The 15,689-nt window shown below is 47.4% G+C and overlaps 1 protein-coding gene across 2 annotated transcripts; it reads left to right on the top strand.

Moving 5' to 3' along the window:
* The first annotated feature begins 3,593 nt into the window (after nucleotides 1–3,593).
* On the top strand, nucleotides 3,594–8,464 carry LOC146042711 (uncharacterized). 2 transcript variants are annotated; one of them, XM_083162883.1, is made up of 3 exons: nucleotides 3,594–3,841; nucleotides 6,323–6,744; nucleotides 7,597–8,464. In XM_083162883.1, the coding sequence occupies exons 2-3, from the start codon at nucleotides 6,328–6,330 to the stop codon at nucleotides 8,167–8,169; spliced, it is 990 nt and encodes a 329-aa protein (XP_083019009.1). In that variant the 5' UTR covers nucleotides 3,594–3,841; nucleotides 6,323–6,327; the 3' UTR covers nucleotides 8,170–8,464. The 2 variants fall into 2 exon arrangements, with proteins under 2 accessions (XP_083019009.1, XP_083019008.1); XM_083162882.1 differs by lacking the exon at nucleotides 3,594–3,841 and having other exon boundaries at nucleotides 6,017–6,744.
* Nucleotides 8,465–15,689: the final 7,225 nt, after the last annotated feature.

Below are 15,689 nucleotides of genomic sequence, written 5' to 3'. Positions count from 1 at the left end.
GTATATGCGTCCAATCAATACCGCACCCGTCGGTCTTTCTCATGCACAAATAAAGATCACCATGACCATGCCTTTAACAGCAGCTGCTGCATGAGAAAGACCGACAGGTGCAGTATTGATTGGACGCATATATATATATATATATATCTGCACATGGACCGGCACTCCCCTTCGTCAATGCACTGGCGCTGCGTGCCCTTGTTAACGATCATAAAAGACAGGGTTCCGTTTCACCGAAGATCACAGGAACAAACACGTCACTGCAGCATATCAATAGATTCAGTAGCTTTATTCAGACCTCGACGGGCCGTTTCGGTGTAACACACCGTTTTCAAGAGGATACATAAAAATACAAACACTCACCATTTAAGTAGGACATCTTGGCGCCATTCTCAGCAACTCGCCGCCCCCACGCTCCCCCGTCACGCCCCGTGCAGACAGGTGCATCGTTCAGACGTCAGCGGCTCACACCCGCCGTTGTCGTCACCATGGCAACCTGAACGCACGTCGGGTAGTCAGGAGACCGCGTCATCATTCCCCGTCCAGGTCATCCCATCGGCCCCCGTCGCACAGGGGACGTGTCAGCGGCTCTCAACTGCTTACACACGTTCCCATAGCAACCGGTCCGCCAGGGTGACAGAGCGGAGAGTGGCAGCTAGAGCAAAGATTACACCAAGATTTACCTGTACATTGCAACATTATATACATTTAAAACAATATATATATATATAGACAAGACACAAATTAAAAATTGGTATCAAGAATGGCAATTGCCTTAGACCATGTCGTTAAAGACAATCATGCAAATTGAAAATACTGAAACACAAATAAGGCGTGTAAATTAATCTACTATAGATGGAAAAATATAAATTTTATAACATTCAATAACCATATGCTCTACATGAACATGCTCCACACTATTCTCTCGTTCAATCCATGTGGCGAGACCGTATTTAATCTATAGATCCAATTGGCCTCTAGTCGTAATAATTTCTTGACCCTGTCACCGCCTCTATTGGATTCAGGTACATGGTCAATGATCTGGTATCTCAAAGAATCGAGAGAATGTCCCTTTTCTTTAAAATGGATGGCTACAGGCTGATCTGCCTTTTTGCCAGCCAAAGCTCCTTTAATCGATGACCTATGTAGGGCCATACGTTCTTTAAACTTTCGCGACGTCATCCCAATATAGCATAAATTACATGGACACGTGATCATGTACACAACGAACTTTGTGTCACAAGTCAACACATGTCTGATTTTAAACAATTTCTGCGAATGGGGATCTTGAAATTTGTCGCCAGAGCGCATAAAGCTGCATGTGACACATCGGGGGCATTTATAACAACCAGGTTTTTTCACCTGTGTGTTACCAGATGTTGCTGTCTGAAACCCAGTGACATCTGCATGAACCAGAATGTCTCTTAGGTTCCGTCCCCTAGTGTAACATGCAAGAGGTCTTACTTTTTTAAACACCGGTAACTCTGAATCAGACACTACAATAGGCCATAGCGCCTTGGTGGCAATCGGTATCACAGTACTAGAGGAATCAAATTTCGATACAAATGGGAACACATTATCATTTTTCTTTTTTGTAGATTTAAGTAAATCATTTCTATTGAGTTTAAGGGCCTTCCTCTTAGCATCCTCCAATTCCTGCAGGGTATAGCCTCTTTGGTGGAATCTAGAGATTACTCTATTCAGCTCTTCATCAACAGTTGATCTATCACTACAGATCCGGACCACTCTAACCATTTGCGAAAATGGCAAGCCTTTGCAATGTACAGGTAAATCTTGGTGTAATCTTTGCTCTAGCTGCCACTCTCCGCTCTGTCATCCTGGCGGACCGGTTGCTATGGGAACGTGTGTAAGCAGGTGAGAGCCGCTGACACGTCCCCTGTGCGACGGGGGCCGATGGGATGACCTGGACGGGGAATGATGACGCGGTTTCCTGACTACCCGACGTGCGTTCAGGTTGCCATGGTGACGACAACGGCGGGTGTGAGCCGCTGACATCTGAACAATGCACCTGTCTGCACGGGGCGTGACGGGGGAGCGTCGGGGCGGCGAGTTGCTGAGAATGGCGCCAAGATGTCCTACTTAAATGGTGAGTGTTTGTATTTTTATGTATCCTCTTGAAAACGGTGTGTTACACCGAAACGGCCCGTCGAGGTCTGAATAAAGCTACTGAATCTATTGATATGCTGCAGTGACGTGTTTGTTCCTGTGATCTTCGGTGAAACGGAACCCTGTCTTTTATATATATATATATATATATATATATATATGTACTGTATATATATATATATATATATATATATATATATATACTACACAATAGTGGAGTGGCGCCTTTCACACAAATGTAAGATAGTCCTGATATAATATCCAATTTTCAGATCCAAAGAAGCAAGAAGGGAATTCTTCCAATATTCATTTATTATTCTTCAGTGGATAAGAGTATAAAACAACGAGTAGATAACATCTACTCGAGTATCTACTCGTTGTTTTATACTCTTATCCACTGAAGAATAATAAATTAATATTGGAAGAATTCCCTTCTTGCTTCTTTGGATCTGAAAATTGGATATTATATCAGGACTATCTTACATTTGTGTGAAAGGCGCCACTCCACTATTGTGTAGTATCTTGGTTGTTTTATTCCCTTCCCTCAGGGAATTCAGTGGAAAGGCTGCCATAAGTCAAGTCATTACTAACATTTCTACTTTGTGTCATATATCTGAGCATAGCGCGTGTTGGAATATTGGGATTGTATATATATATATATATATATATATATATATATATATATACACACACACATAAGGGGCCAATGTGATAGGGTGTGAGAACCAGAAAGTGAGATAGTTTGGGAGAGTATTCCCATTTTTTAAAGTGGCAATGTAATGTGTCAGCGAGGTGCCGCTGAGCGATCTGTCAGGGACATTGTTTTTCGATGAGAACACTGGCCCCCTGACCCCGGCGACCTCTGCAACTAGCCAGATTTATCCAGCATGCTGGACATTAATTGCTGGGATGTTAGTAACGCACGGGGCAGCGCATCACTATCACTATGGCCCCTACACACAGAGCGATATGCAGTTTGTCCATTTTCTAAGCGATTTAGTGACATTGCTTAGAAAATACCGTAAATTGCTACATGTGTAGGCCCATTTAGGAGTAATTGACCACTTGCTCCCAATCTTTACAAAACAGACAAAAGTGACTGTTCAGACAAATTGGTTAAAGGCCCCCATACACTATGCGATTTTCAGCCGATTTCACCCGATTTCGGCCCCTTGGGCCGATAAATCGGTTGAAATCGGCCGAAAATCACATGTGTTTGACATCTGATCTGATCTGATGCGCGGTCCCGTGCGCATCAGATCGGATCAGGGCGTCGGACCTGCTGAACATCAGATATATCTGAATCTGACCCATCATGGGCACATCGTGGGTGCTTTTTAGCACCCACGATGTTTCAGATCCGATATATCTCCTGGTACCTCCTTCCTGCGCCGCTGTGGACCTCCTCCAACCCCCAGTGTAGAAACAGCAGCAGCAGCAGCCGGAACTTATGTCACAGGAAGTGACAGGCACCACGGGACTGAGGGCGGCAGTCAGTGAGAGTCTTCCCTGCTGCTCGTCCTAGATGTCAGCACACACAGCAGAGCCCCCAGACTTTCCTCTGCTGCTATATGACACCTGAACTGGCAGCAAAGCCCGGACAACATCCCTCTCCCGTGCTGCTGATTGTCAGCTTGTTCAGAAGAGCATGGACGCTCCCTCTCCCCTGCTTCTGGATGACAGCACGGGCAGACTCCCCCTCTCTCTCTCCCCTGTGTGTGCCTAAATAAATTACGGTACTATTGTTCTCTCTAGTGTAGCAAGCAGAAGTGACTATATACTGCTGGTTATAATGGGAAGTGTCCATATACCTCTTTAACCTCTATTAATACTGTTATGCAAACGGTCTCTGGTGGAACTGCCTGGGCTGGTCCTATCTCCCTGACTCTCCCTCTTGGCCACTGGTTTATGTTCAGGATAATTGGATACTAGTTACAAACTTCTATTCCTGCTAGTTACTTTCCTAAGACGTAACTGATATTGCATCTCTTTGGATACTTTGGATCTTATATAGCGCAGCAGATTCCGTTACAGTGTCTTATATAGCGCAGCAGATTCCGTTACAGTGTCTTATATAGCGCAGCAGATTCCGTTACAGCGTCTTATATAGCGCAGCAGATTCCGTTACAGTGTATTACATAGCGCAGCAGATTCCGTTACAGTGTCTTATGTAGCGCAGCAGATTCCGTTACAGCGTCTTATATAGCGTAGCAGATTCCGTTACAGCGTCTTATATAGCGCAGCAGATTCCGTTACAGCGTGTTATATAGCGCAGCAGATTCCGTTACAGCGTCTTATACAGTGCAGCAGATTCCGTTAGTGTCTTATACAGTGCAGCAGATTCCGTTTTATACTATATATACATATACCGCCATTCTTATTTTCTCAGAACAGTAATACCTGCAAGGTATAGCACTGTTCAGGCCACTCCCTAGGGCCATCCCATCAGATACAGTAAATCTCATGGCATATCCAATTTGCGTCAGATAAATCATGTGATTAATCACATGTGATAAATCACATGTGATTTATCTGATGCAAATTGGATGTAAAAAATGGCACATCAAGTGTCAAATTGTATGTAGGCCTCCTGGGAAGCTGCCAGGGAAGTTCAGGGGAAATCAGATGCAATTTTCCAGGTCAGACAAATCTCATAGTGTATGGGGGCCTTAACTCCTTGACTCCAAATTGTCTGAATGACTGTTTTGGTCCGCTTTCCAGTGTTTTGCATTTTCTAGCCTACATTACCAGCTATCCATTTATTTTCAACCCGCCGGATTGGACAGATGATCTGCCAGATAATTGTATATTGTATGCCCAGCTTAAGTACTTACAGTTGTTAACAGTCATCAGCAAGAGGGGTGTATATGATTCCTGTATCTGTTCTCTTATTGGTTAAGTGGGAACCTTGCATTAAAGCTGTTGGGTTAATTTATCAATGGCCAAAGCAGGACAATTGAATAAGGCTGGAATACAGGGAAACCCCCTGCGCTTAGCTCGTTAATGCTGAAGACCTTATGCTGGGTACACACCAGGACGACTAGGGCCCGATTCTGTCAATTTAGATCCAATTCCGACCGGTTGTATGCAGATTGTATGTACTATCGTGTGTTTTTGCCATTTATTTGATCCGATTCCAATCCAATGCGCGTACCCGCCACTCGTTTGGTCGCATCTTTGGTCCTACGTGCTGCAGGTAGGATCCGTCAATCCCAGGCCGACCGACCGTCAATCGTATGCAGATCGTGAGTGTTTTTTGCCGCCTCCGTCGTGCGTCCGTCGGTGCGTCCGTCGTTTGATCCAGCCTATTTGAGTGCCATTTCCTAAACACTCCCCCGGCGCCATGTTTTTCCACATAGCAAACAGCGCTGGCGCAGCAGTTGGACTCTCCTTCTTGTCTCAGCTCCCAGAACAACAACCTGGTATGTTTGCACTCCCAATGCTCTCCTATGCATGCCCACTGTTGCCACCAATGTATATAGTGTGTATAGAGCACTGGTTTGTCAACCGTGCACCCGACCATGTCACTGTTTTTTTTTGGTGGGCCCCGTGTGTGTGTATACATATAACCAATGTCCACCATTGCAGTATTCCATGCACTCCTCTCTGCTAGGCCCCATTCACCTGTGTGTTTGTGTATATATAGATATATATACATAAACCATTGTCCACCATTGCAGTATTCCATGCACTCCTCTCTGCTAGGCCCCATTCACCTGTGTTTGTGTGTTTGTGTATATATAGATATATATACATAAACCATTGTCCACCATTGCAGTATTCCATGCACTCCTCTCTGCTAGGCCCCATTCACCTGTGTTTGTGTGTTTGTGTATATATAGATATATATATACATAAACCATTGTCCACCATTGCAGAATTCCATGCACTCCTCTCTGCTAGGCCCCATTCACCTGTGTGTGTGTGTTTGTGTATATATAGATATATATACATAAACCATTGTCCACCATTGCAGTATTCCATGCACTCCTCTCTGCTAGGCCCCATTCACCTGTGTGTGTGAATAGCAATCTGCACAATAAAATGTATAGTGGTTTTCATAAAAGTTTATTAACATTTTAAATACTTAAAACATAAGAACTAGGTAAACTGGTAACTATAACTATAAAAATTTAAATATGAAACAAAACATGGGTATAACTATAACAACTAAAATGGTTTTATCTTTTTACAGTCCCAATGTCCAACGCAAAGGAACAAGAGTTTCTTGAAGGGTTTATTGAAAAATATCGTGCACACGAATGCCTGTGGCGAACTAAATCCAAGGAGTATTCAAACAAAATGAAAAGAAACCAAGCCTTGGAGGAGTTGGCACGCTACAGTCTTCCATTTCACCCAGAGGCCAATGTTGAATGGGTGAGGAAACGCATCCAGAATCTGCGCACAGTGTTCTTAAAGGAACACAAGAAGGTGGAGGCTGCAAAGAAGTCTGGTGCTGGAGTCGACGAGATGTATCAAACATCGCTCTGGTACTATGACCGGTTGACATTCACCCTCAGCCAGGAGTCGATGAGGACAGGAGTAGTCCTTATGGTAGAACATGAAAACCAAGAAGTCACGGCGCAGGAGGAGGAGGAGAATTCGCAGTCTGCATCGGTGAGTCTATTTTTTTGGCTATCTAATTGATTCCTCCTGCCAATCCACAGCGCCCTCCCCATTAAAGTAGGCCATGTACTCTTCCCTCACCTGTTTGGCTCGTGCACTCCCTGTGTAGTGTTGTGTTGGGGTTTGCAAGGAGGATATCTGCACTACCTCCTCTGGCAGTTCTTGGTCTTCTTGGAGTGCTGTGCCTGTAGCCCTTTGCTGTGTGGCTTTTCTGCGGAGCAAATTGTGCAGGACACAGCACGCCGTGACAACCCAGTCAATTTTGTCCACCCTCAGGTTAATGGCAGTGTGGAAAATGCGAAACCGGTTAGCCAGGATGCCAAAAGCATTTTCCACAACACGCCGTGCCCTGGATAGCCTGTAGTTAAAGATCCTTTTGTCATGGTTCAGGCCCCTTTGCGCATATGGCTTCATGACATGCTCGTGCAGGCCAAAAGCCTCGTCAGCCACAAAAACAAAGTTAAGCCCCTGTTTAGTTTCCTGGACAGACGGCAAGTGAAGGGTGTTCGCTATGAGCCTTTCGTAGAACTTTGTGTCCTTGAAAGTGCCACCATCCGATGCACGGCCATTCCTTCCTACATCCAGGAAGATAAACTCATAGTTGGCATTAGCAACAGCCATTAGTACAATGCTAAAATAGCCCTTGTAATTAAAATAGTAGGACCCACTATTGATAGGCTGGGCTATGCGGACATGTTTGCCATCAATGGCTCCACCGCAATTTGGAAAGTTCCATCGCTGTTCAAACTCCTCTGCGATGACTTTCCATTCATTCACGCTGGTAGGGAACTGAAATTAGAAGTAAATAGAATTGATTAGTAAACATGTTCAATTTCTTTACAGCTTGGTGACTACCCACCTGCAACCCCAGACCTATCTGTACTATCCGATAATGCATGCACATCAAGCGAAGTTCCTACTCCGGCACGCACTCCGCCACCCACCCTGGAACCCACTCCACCACTCCCCCGTGCCAAAAAAATGCGTGGCAAAGGAAAAAAAGGAGAAGCATCAGCACATGAAGAATTTATGATGCGGGCACATCAAGTCCTGCAAAGAAACCCGGACAAACATGACAACTACTTCACTTATGTGGCAGAGTGTGTTCGCAACATGGCTCCGGATCAGCAACTTACTTTTGAAAAGTTATGCATGGAGTTGGTGTATAATGGCAGTTTAGGGTATCTCAACAGTGGCACTAAAATAGTTGGCATGGGTAGTGCACCAGACACACCACTGTCATTAGAATCACCAGTGCCTACTCCGCCTGCCACCGTAGCAGGCCAGTCGAGCACAATTCCAACACATACCCAGTCAACACCTACACAGCCTTCTCAACCCCCCCAGTACCGTCAATTCTACAGTTCTTTACTGATAGAAGATCCAGAGTCTGCTGTTTTTGAGGATCTGTCTTAAAAAATAGGCTATTTTATCATTTACCATCGACATGGTCTCAGCTGCAGGTATGTGATGGCCACTGCTCACATGGCGTATGGCGCACATCAATGGTGCCGGGACCATTGCATCTGCGCCATGCGCCATGTGGGCCGCAGCCTTTACATATCTGCAGCAGACATCCTCTGCCAAACAAGGGCCACAGTGTGTTTTTTTATATGCTGCTACCTGTACCTGCATTACCAGAGGGAGAACAGGATTCTCCTCAATCTGGATAGCAAACTCCATTTATTGCCCTTTTGTCTTTACCAATAGTATGGGGTACTGTGCCGAAGACATGGTCTCAGCTGCAGGTATGTGATGGCCACTGCTCACATGGCGTATGGCGCACATCAATGGGGCGGGGGCCATTGCATCTGCGCCATGCGCCATGTGGGCCGCAGCCTTTACATATCTGCAGCAGACATCCTCTGCCAAACAAGGGCCACAGTGTGTTTTTTTATATGCTGCTACCTGTACCTGCATTACCAGAGGGAGAACAGGATTCTCCTCAATCTGGATAGCAAACTCCATTTATTGCCCTTTTGTCTTTGCCAATAGTATGGGGTACTGTGCGGCAGACATGGTCTCAGCTGCAGGTATGTGATGGCCACTGCTCACATGGTGTATGGCGCACATCAATGGGGCGGGGGCCATTGCATCTGCGCCATGCGCCATGTGGGCCGCAGCCTTTACATATCTGCAGCAGACATCCTCTGCCACACAGTACCTTATCCCTACTGTTGTAAGTGCCTGTTCCAGAAGTTACCAGAGTGTGTTTTTTGTTTTTTTATATGCTGCTACCTGTACCTGCATTACCAGAGGGAGAACAGGATTCTCCTCAATCTGGATAGCAAACTCCATTTATTGCCCTTTTGTCTTTGCCAATAGTATGGGGTACTGTGCGGCAGACATGGTCTCAGCTGCAGGTATGTGATGGCCACTGCTCACATGGTGTATGGCGCACATCAATGGGGCCGGGACCATTGCATCTGCGCCATGCGCCATGTGGGCCGCAGCCTTTACTTATCTGCGGCAGACATCCTCTGCCACACAGTAGCCCGTACTTATTGGGAAAGTTTAAACTGGGTCATACATACTTAAATCTTTATATATAGTGTGTTTTTTTGTACAATATCTTTTATATGGTATTATAATATATTTGTGTTGACACAATAAATCTATTTACTATTTTACTATTTACACATGTTTTACATATGAAAGGCCTAAAAAACCTGTTTCTGTCCTAGGCCTAAATTATAAATAAAAATATTTTGTTTGCACAATAAAGTGTACGGTGTATATTTCATCCTTACCTTGCAATACTGGTACTGCAGCACCTTCACAATGGCTTTGCAGGTCTCCGGGATGATGAGGCCCAAAGCTTGCGTGGAGATGAGGGATCCAAACTTTAGGTCAGCAAGAGACCGTCCTGTTGCCAGAAACCTCAGGGTCACCACCAGCCGTTCCTCAGCAGGGATAGCCATGCGATACTTGGTATCCTGCTTCTCAATGTGGGGAGTCACCAGACGCAGCAATTCCTGGAATGTGGCATCATCCATCCTCAAGAAGTTACGAAAATTGTCTGGGTTATTCTCCCTGATGTCCCTGAGCAGTGGCATGTGTGAACGAGTCTGACGCTGAAGTAGCCACTGCTTTGTCCAGCATGATCTTTCTCTCCTGCGCTGGGCTCTCTGACGCCTGAGCTTCAAAACTGCATAATAGAGCAGGTACTGCTGCTGGTGACTACCCATCACTGCATTCTCCATAGTGCAGGGTTAAAAGACACTTTGTAATGGCAGGCAAAACAAAGTAATGTGTAAATAGCTATGTCCAGCGTTCAGCAGGTATAAACCAAGCCTCACTAGTAACAAAGCAGAAATACACTGGTTTAAAATGGCTGCTGCTATTCCTATCCCCCTCTGCTAATCCTCCCCCTCTGCTAGTCCAGCCCCTTCATTCAAATTTCAAAGGCCAATCTGACGACGGTCGCATGTGTTCTTGCAAAAAAACAAAAACCAGCGATCCGACCGTCTTAACGACCATCGCGGGCGCATCGGGATCGGATCTGGATCGTTCCGCCAAAAAACCACAATTTTTGCTAATCGTTTGCTGGGGACTGCCTGGGAGCTCCCGGGAAGTCCAAGGGAAATCGTTCCATGGTCGTCTATCGGTCGTATACGATGGTGGTCGTCCTGGTGTGTACCCTACATAAGTCCTTACATTTATGCATCGGGTGAAGCAGCAGCACTTTAAGAGAGTAGGAGGTCCATGTGCAGCTTCCTCCATTCGGCCCCCTTCTCTCTTCCGGCCGCAGCACCCACCGCACAGCGCAATACAACCTAAGCACTACAGCGCTCAGACTCTATTGCGCATGCTCAGACCTCTGGAAAAAGGGCGTGGTGGTCATTTTATTGGTGATTCCAGCAACGCTGCAGATTTCATTGCGGGACTCTGGAGGGTAAGTATGAAAACCTGGGTGCAGTGTGTTTGCGGAGTGGGCCTCTCTGGGACTCTGGCCCAATGTAACAATCTCTGAGATGCTTAGCTTGGTGCCATTAGAAAACCTACACTATACCTATAGAGGAATTGTTGAGGGAGTGGGATAATAAGATCCCTCTCCAGCAGCCGTAAGCCGCATCAGATCTGGGCAATAAAGTGATAAAGGTTCTGCCAACTTCTCTGCCAATTACTTTCAATACCTTGTTCCGTATATGAAACCATCTAATAAGTTCTATTTATATAAGCTGTCCCCATGGTCCTGTAGGTTGTGTTCTCCAACCATCGATAGTACAACTACTGAAGCGGCGGTGCAAGTACGGCGGTACTGGGCGGTACGGTGTACCGGTAAAAGAAATACCCCCGAAGTGTTTAATGCACATGTGCGCATATGTAAGTGGCAGGGGGCGTGGGCTCCGCCTCCCCGCCACAGCTGATTCCCTTTGGAGGGGAGGGGAGCACATTGGGCATCTCTCCTTCCCCTCCCTGTGTCTTTGTGACTGGGCTGTTGCCTGTCAGTCAATCAGAGCTCACGTGCTGGCAGCTAATCAGGACCCTGCCCGCGAGATATGATTTGGCTGATGGCCCAGTCACACAGTCAGAGTCAGGGACACAGTGAAGCCCAAGACGCGCTCCCCTCCCCAGGGAAGCAGAAGCAGGCAGCGGCGATGGCGGGGGACTGGAGGGGGGAGAGGAGACCGGACCGGACACAGCCAGCACTGCAGGAGTCACTCACGGAGGGTGAGTTGTGCTGCTACTTACTTGTTCTGGAACTGTGGGGGCATTTATGTGTGGCACTGTGGGGGCATATCTGGCACTGGGGGCATATGTGTGGCACTGTGGGGGCATATCTGGCACTGAGGGCATATGTGTGGCACTGTGGGGGCATATCTGGCACTATGGGCATACTTGGCACTGTGGGGGCATATGATATTTGGCACTGGGGGCCTATGTGTGGCAATGTGGGGGCATATTAGTAATAGGCATCAGTTGTGCTGCAGCGGTGCAATGAGCATTATGGTGTGGGGCATAATGTGTAACAGGCATTATGGCATGGGTCATATGTATTGGGTGTGTGACGAGTAACAGACATTCCTTTGTAAATTTTGGCCACGTGCCTTCGGAGTGCAATATTCCAGCCACTTCCCCTAGTGTCATATGACCACGCCGCTGACCACGCCTATTTTTTGCGGCACAGTACCACTAAGTCGTTTTTTCTACTTGCACCACTGCTGAAGCCACAAGTGATTTCTCCTCAATCCTTCACACTTCTCAGCAGAAAGTAAAGATTTATGTAACGTGTATATGAGGAAAGCTGTTGCCTAGCAATAACTCAATGTATCGCTAACAATGAGCAGTTGGTATTGCGATGCTCGGACTCACTTGGATAATTCACAGATCCCCTGGGCAGGGCGGTCTCAGCGTGGAATGAAAACCAGATATCCACAATAAGAATAAGAAGATTAAAAAAAAACAAATCATCTAAAGGTTATAGTGTAACATGAACAGACTTCACACATTCCACATAACACAGGAACAAGCCCAGACCCCAATTCACTTTCCCTCGTCTTCCAAGTGCCAGCAAACACCCATGTAACACATAACTGAACCCATGTGTACTGTGGTGTCCATTAGTGGGACATGAAGGAGAATTACGTCTGATGTTAGGAGGTAGGATGCGGACAATGGAACCAGGTGATGGAATGATAGAACCTTTCCCTCCCCATAGCCACAGACTAATGCTGGGTACACACCAGAACAATGCAGATCGTGATCAGACCATAAGACGATCTGTTGAAGCACACGATCTGCACACAATCTGCATACAATCCAAAACTGATCTGATCACGATCTGTACCCAGTTGAAGGGGTTGTTTTCAAATCCTACTTGCTGCAGGTAGGATCTAAAAAATGACCAAACGACCAGGTGGGATGCACTTTGGCCCAAAAAATGCCTAATTTACATACAATCGGTTGAGATTGTATCGAAATCGGGTGTTTTGAGGCCAAATCATTCTGGTGTGTACCTTACATTACTCGGCGCTGCGATGAACCATGGCAGATTGGTGGTTAGAGGGCTTCCCTTCAAATGCCTGGGACTGCCTGCCTTTTTACCAGTCAGGTACCTAATGCTCTCCTGTCAATCACTTTGCGTCCAGTGTTAAAAAGCAAATGCTGGCTTTGTTCTCATGTCGAGGAGACTGAAGATGAAGTAGAGGAAGGGAAGAACAGGACAGGAGCACAGGTGAGGTAAAGAGGTAGGGTGAGTACCTGAGGAAGGAGGGCCCTACTCATAAGAGTTAACATACAGTACTAAAAGGAGGTGGGTGGACGAATGAAAAACAATAGGATAAGTAGGAACGGATGGGAACGGAGGTAGGATAGGAGTATCAAAAGAGGTTAGGAGGAGGCATAGGCTAGTCGAAAAAAGTGGGTTTTGAGGAAGCGCTTGAAGGAGGTAAGGGAATCAGAAAGCCTGATGGGTGCCGGGAGGTTGTTCCAGTGCAGGGGGGCAGCGCGAGAGAAGTCTTGGACCATAAGACGATCTGTTGAAGCACACGATCTGCACACAATCTGCATACAATCCAAAACTGATCTGATCACGATCTGTACCCAGTTGAAGGGGTTGTTTTCAAATCCTACTTGCTGCAGGTAGGATCTAAAAAATGACCAAACGACCAGGTGGGATGCACTTTGGCCCAAAAAATGCCTAATTTACATACAATCGGTTGAGATTGTATCGAAATCGGGTGTTTTGAGGCCAAATCATTCTGGTGTGTACCTTACATTACTCGGCGCTGCGATGAACCATGGCAGATTGGTGGTTAGAGGGCCTCCCTTCAAATGCCTGGGACTGTCTGCCTTTTTACCAGTCAGGTACCTAATGCTCTCCTGTCAATCACTTTGCGTCCAGTGTTAAAAAGCAAATGCTGGCTTTGTTCTCATGGAGTCCTTGCGCATGTACACTATGATCATTGCTCGGGCCTGGCAATCTCACCTGCACTTCCCCTCTGCTACTTGGCAGGGGGCGGTGGAGGCCTCGGTTCCCATTGTCAGGCACAGTGGAGTGGGTTCTGGTCACTGCACGTGACCAGATTGTCTTGTACAATCCGATACACAGCTGTATACCAGGGACGGGCCCTGTACACCGGGGACGCAGTCTGTACACCAGGGACGGGGTCTGTACACCAGGGCCAGGCCCTGTACACTGGGGACGCAGTCTGTACACCAAGGATGGGGTCTGTACACCAGGGCCAGGCTCTGTACACCGGGGACACAGTCTGTACACCAGGGTTGGCGTCTGTCAGGGGTGGATTAAGGTGTGTGGGGACCCTGGACAAAAAGGTCTGTGCCCCCCCAGTAGGGTTAACACCCCCCCCCCAGTAGGGTTAACACCCCCCATAGGGTTAACCCCCCCCCCCACCCGTGTGGCCGGTACCTCCTGCCTTGCGGATCCCAGCTGTCTTGCGGGACCCGGCTCTCCCGGCTCCTGCTGCTTATAAAAAAGCTGACAATTGGAAAATGGCTGCCCCCATACGAAGGAGAGTTTTTGAGGATGCTAGAGGAGGCCGTCGCAGGAGCCGGGAGAGCCGGGACCCGCAAGACAGCCGGGATCCGCAAGGCCGGAGGTACCGTCCGCAAGGGGGGACTGGGTGTTAACCCTACTGAGGGGGGCCGCATAAATATTAGTTACGCCACTGTCCCTGCGGCGTATATGAAGTGAGGGGCGTAGTCCCTGCAGCAGATGGGAACTAGTAACTAGTTCCCATCTGCTACAGGGACCACGCCGCTTACTTCACATACGCCGCAGGGACCCCCTGCCCGCCAGCGCTACCCACCCTGCACTGCCAGACCGCGCTGCCTGCCACACTTGACCTGCCACCGCAGCAGTGGGATGGCGGGCGTGTTGTCCCCCAGATGTGTGGGGCCCGGGGCGACCGCCCCTATCGCCCCGTGGCTAATCCGCCACCTGGGTCTGTACACCAGGGACGTGGTCTGTACACTGATCACTGTACACCGGGGACGGCCTCTGTACACCAAGGACAGGGTCTGTACACTGGGGATGGGAACTGTACACTGGGGACTGGCTCTGTACACCGGGGACGGGGTCTGTACACCGGGGACAGGGTCTGTACACCAGGGATGGGCTCTGTACACCAAGGACGGGGTTTGTACACCAGGGAGGGGGTCTGTACACCAAGGACAGGCTCTGTACACCAGGGACAGTGTCTGTACACCAAGGACGGGCACTGTACACCAGAGACAGGCTATGTATACCAGGGATGAGCTATGTATACCAGGGACGGGCTATGTATACCAGGTATGAGCTATGTATACCAGGGACGGGCTATGTATACCAAGGACAGACTATCTACAGCAGAGATGGGCTCTGTGCAACCCAGATGGGCACTGTGCACCAGGGACAGACTTTGTGGTGACATTTACATAAAGTTGCAGACAAGGGACTGACAAAAGACGCAGTCATACAGTAGATACCACTGTATGCGACTGAGAATCAGGACCCCGGTCCCAGCCATATGTCCTGAAGCTGTTCTTTCCTAGCACCACACACCTTACAATGTTACATGGAGGAGGGGAGCTGGTAACATTCATCCATGGCCATAGTTCATGGGAAGATATTCTAACACTTATTAATATACATCCCCCACCTGCATCCCCTCAGGCGATGGTGCCTGCATTGTACTATTAATGACAGGCTGAATAGACAGGGTCAGCCACTGGGAATATGTGTAAAAATAATTCCCATCCCACAACTTGGCAGACACAATTACGTAGGCTCACATGTATTATACTATGTATTTTCATTTAACAAAAACTACAGTGTGTTTCAAATCAGCTGAGAGATGCGTGGGAATCTGGGCCCCGTCATTTCAGGCTGCACCTTTCTTCCCCTGAACATCCACCTCATAAAGATGCACTAATCATTTACATATTAATGTTATGCTATAGGATAGAAGAATAAAGTCAATAAACAGAGCATA

The sequence above is a fragment of the Crinia signifera genome, chromosome 19 (assembly GCF_055691185.1).
Source record: "Crinia signifera chromosome 19, ASM5569118v1, whole genome shotgun sequence".
In the NCBI taxonomy this organism is placed as follows: domain Eukaryota; kingdom Metazoa; phylum Chordata; class Amphibia; order Anura; family Myobatrachidae; genus Crinia; species Crinia signifera.
Note: the sequence above shows the minus strand (reverse complement) of the source record. Positions and strands in the feature narration are given on the sequence as shown.

Bases quoted from the DNA above. Each gene is read 5' to 3' on its own strand.
- LOC146042711 (XM_083162883.1), top strand. From the start codon at position 6,328: ATGTCCAACGCAAAGGAACAAGAGTTTCTTGAAGGGTTTATTGAAAAA. The intron at 6,745-7,596 runs GTGAGTCTATTT...ATTTCTTTACAG, and splicing joins AGAATTCGCAGTCTGCATCG to CTTGGTGACTACCCACCTGC.